At 51.1% G+C, this 1,595-nt stretch overlaps 1 protein-coding gene across 1 annotated transcript; it reads right to left on the reverse strand.

Moving 5' to 3' along the window:
* Positions 1-340: 340 nt before the first annotated feature.
* On the reverse strand, positions 341-1,589 carry LOC102388664 (zinc finger protein 3-like; the record flags this gene model as incomplete). Its single annotated transcript, XM_025195399.1, has 1 exon — positions 341-1,589. A coding segment is annotated over one exon (555 nt), but the record flags the coding sequence as incomplete, so codon positions are not given.
* Between the last annotated feature and the right edge of the window lie 6 nt (positions 1,590-1,595).

Below are 1,595 nucleotides of genomic sequence, written 5' to 3' on the forward strand. Positions count from 1 at the left end.
AACTTTATTGCTTACGAGTACGTTTGGAATAGGATACAGAGTAGAGCAAAATCAAAGAAATCCCATAGAGCAAAGAGCATCTATGTTACAGCAAGCTACGTATCTAGGTAGCTCTCAAGTAGCTTACTCATATGTATCAATAAAAAGAGGCAGATGAAGATTCTCTCTGGAGTTCATTGATTATGAGTTTCAGGAGAGAGAGTGAGCTTCAGATGGTCCAGCTTCTCCCTGCGTTCTCATTGAGCTATCCATAAATACAGACCTTATGACCTCATTTACCTGATCCAATGAAGGCCAGCAACTGTTGGCTGCCAGCCAAGCTATTTGAAACGCATCACTGGTTGCCAGGTAGACTGGAAGGGGCTCCAGTCCCCTCCCAGTCATGTTGGCATTGCTTGGAACAATAGGGAGCTTAACCCCTCCACCCAGGTATGTGATGCCAGTCACATAGGCAGAGGGAGCAGTTCTCCACCAACCCTCAGAAATGTATGGAGCTCAAGTTACAACTCAAGGTTACCTGAAGCAGATGGGACCAGAGGATTCTGCCCTCTGCAGTGACCATGGTAACCAAATTGTCACCTAGCAGAGTTTGGGGAGAGACAGAGATGGTATTCTGCCACAATCTCCTCACAGGTTCCCCCAGTATCCGTGCTGGCCTCTTCCTGAGGTGTTTCCTTTCAACTCTTCACCCACATCAAAGCGGGGAGGCCAGCCTCTGTCTCCTTTGGGTTTTGCAGTGCCCTACAAAGGCTGGACGAAGGATGAACTGTTGCTGCAGTACCCCAGCATGAGACTGCCTCCCTGGATACAGATGCTGGTGGGTGATGAGCCAGTATACATCTCCAAACCCTTCCTGTATTGCGGGCAGAACTATGGATGCTCCTGCATAGGGATGCACTGGTCTAGGCCAGTTTGGAGGAGTGGAGGAAGCACTTCCGACTCTCAGACCACAGATGTGGTTTCTCCTCTGTGTGGATATGCTGGTGCCAGGCAGGTGGGAAGATTAGATGTAGCTCTTCCCACTCTGAGCACTATTATGGCTTCTCCCTCATGTGAATAAGCTGGTGCCGAGCTACGTGTGAGGACTGAGAAAAGCTCTTCCCACACTCTGAGCACTGATATGACTTCTCCCCAAAGTGGATACGCTGGTGCTGAGCCAATCTGGATGAGTAAGTGAAGCTCTTTCCACACTGTGAGCACTGATGTGGCTTCTCCCCCATGTGGATACGCCGGTGCTGAGCCAAGGTGGAGGAGTGAGTGAAGCTCTTACCACACTCTAAGCAATGATGTGGCTTCTCCCCTGTGTGGATACGCTGGTGCTGAGCCAGGGTGGAGGACTGAGTGAAGCTCTTCCCACACACTAAGCACCGATGGGGTTTCTCCCCTGTGTGGATACGCTGGTGCTGAGCCAGGTTGGAGGAGTGAGTGAAGCTCTTTCCACACTCTGAACACCGATATGGCTTCTCCCCTGTGTGGGTGCGCTGGTGCTGAGCAAGCTTGGAGGACTTAGCAAAGCTCTTTCCACACACTGAGCACTGATGTGGCTTTTCCCCTGTGTGGATAAGCTGGTGGTGAGGCCGGGCAGAGGACTGGGT

This window comes from Alligator sinensis, unplaced genomic scaffold (genome assembly GCF_000455745.1).
Source record: "Alligator sinensis unplaced genomic scaffold, ASM45574v1 scaffold1586_1, whole genome shotgun sequence".
In the NCBI taxonomy this organism is placed as follows: Eukaryota; Metazoa; Chordata; order Crocodylia; family Alligatoridae; genus Alligator; species Alligator sinensis.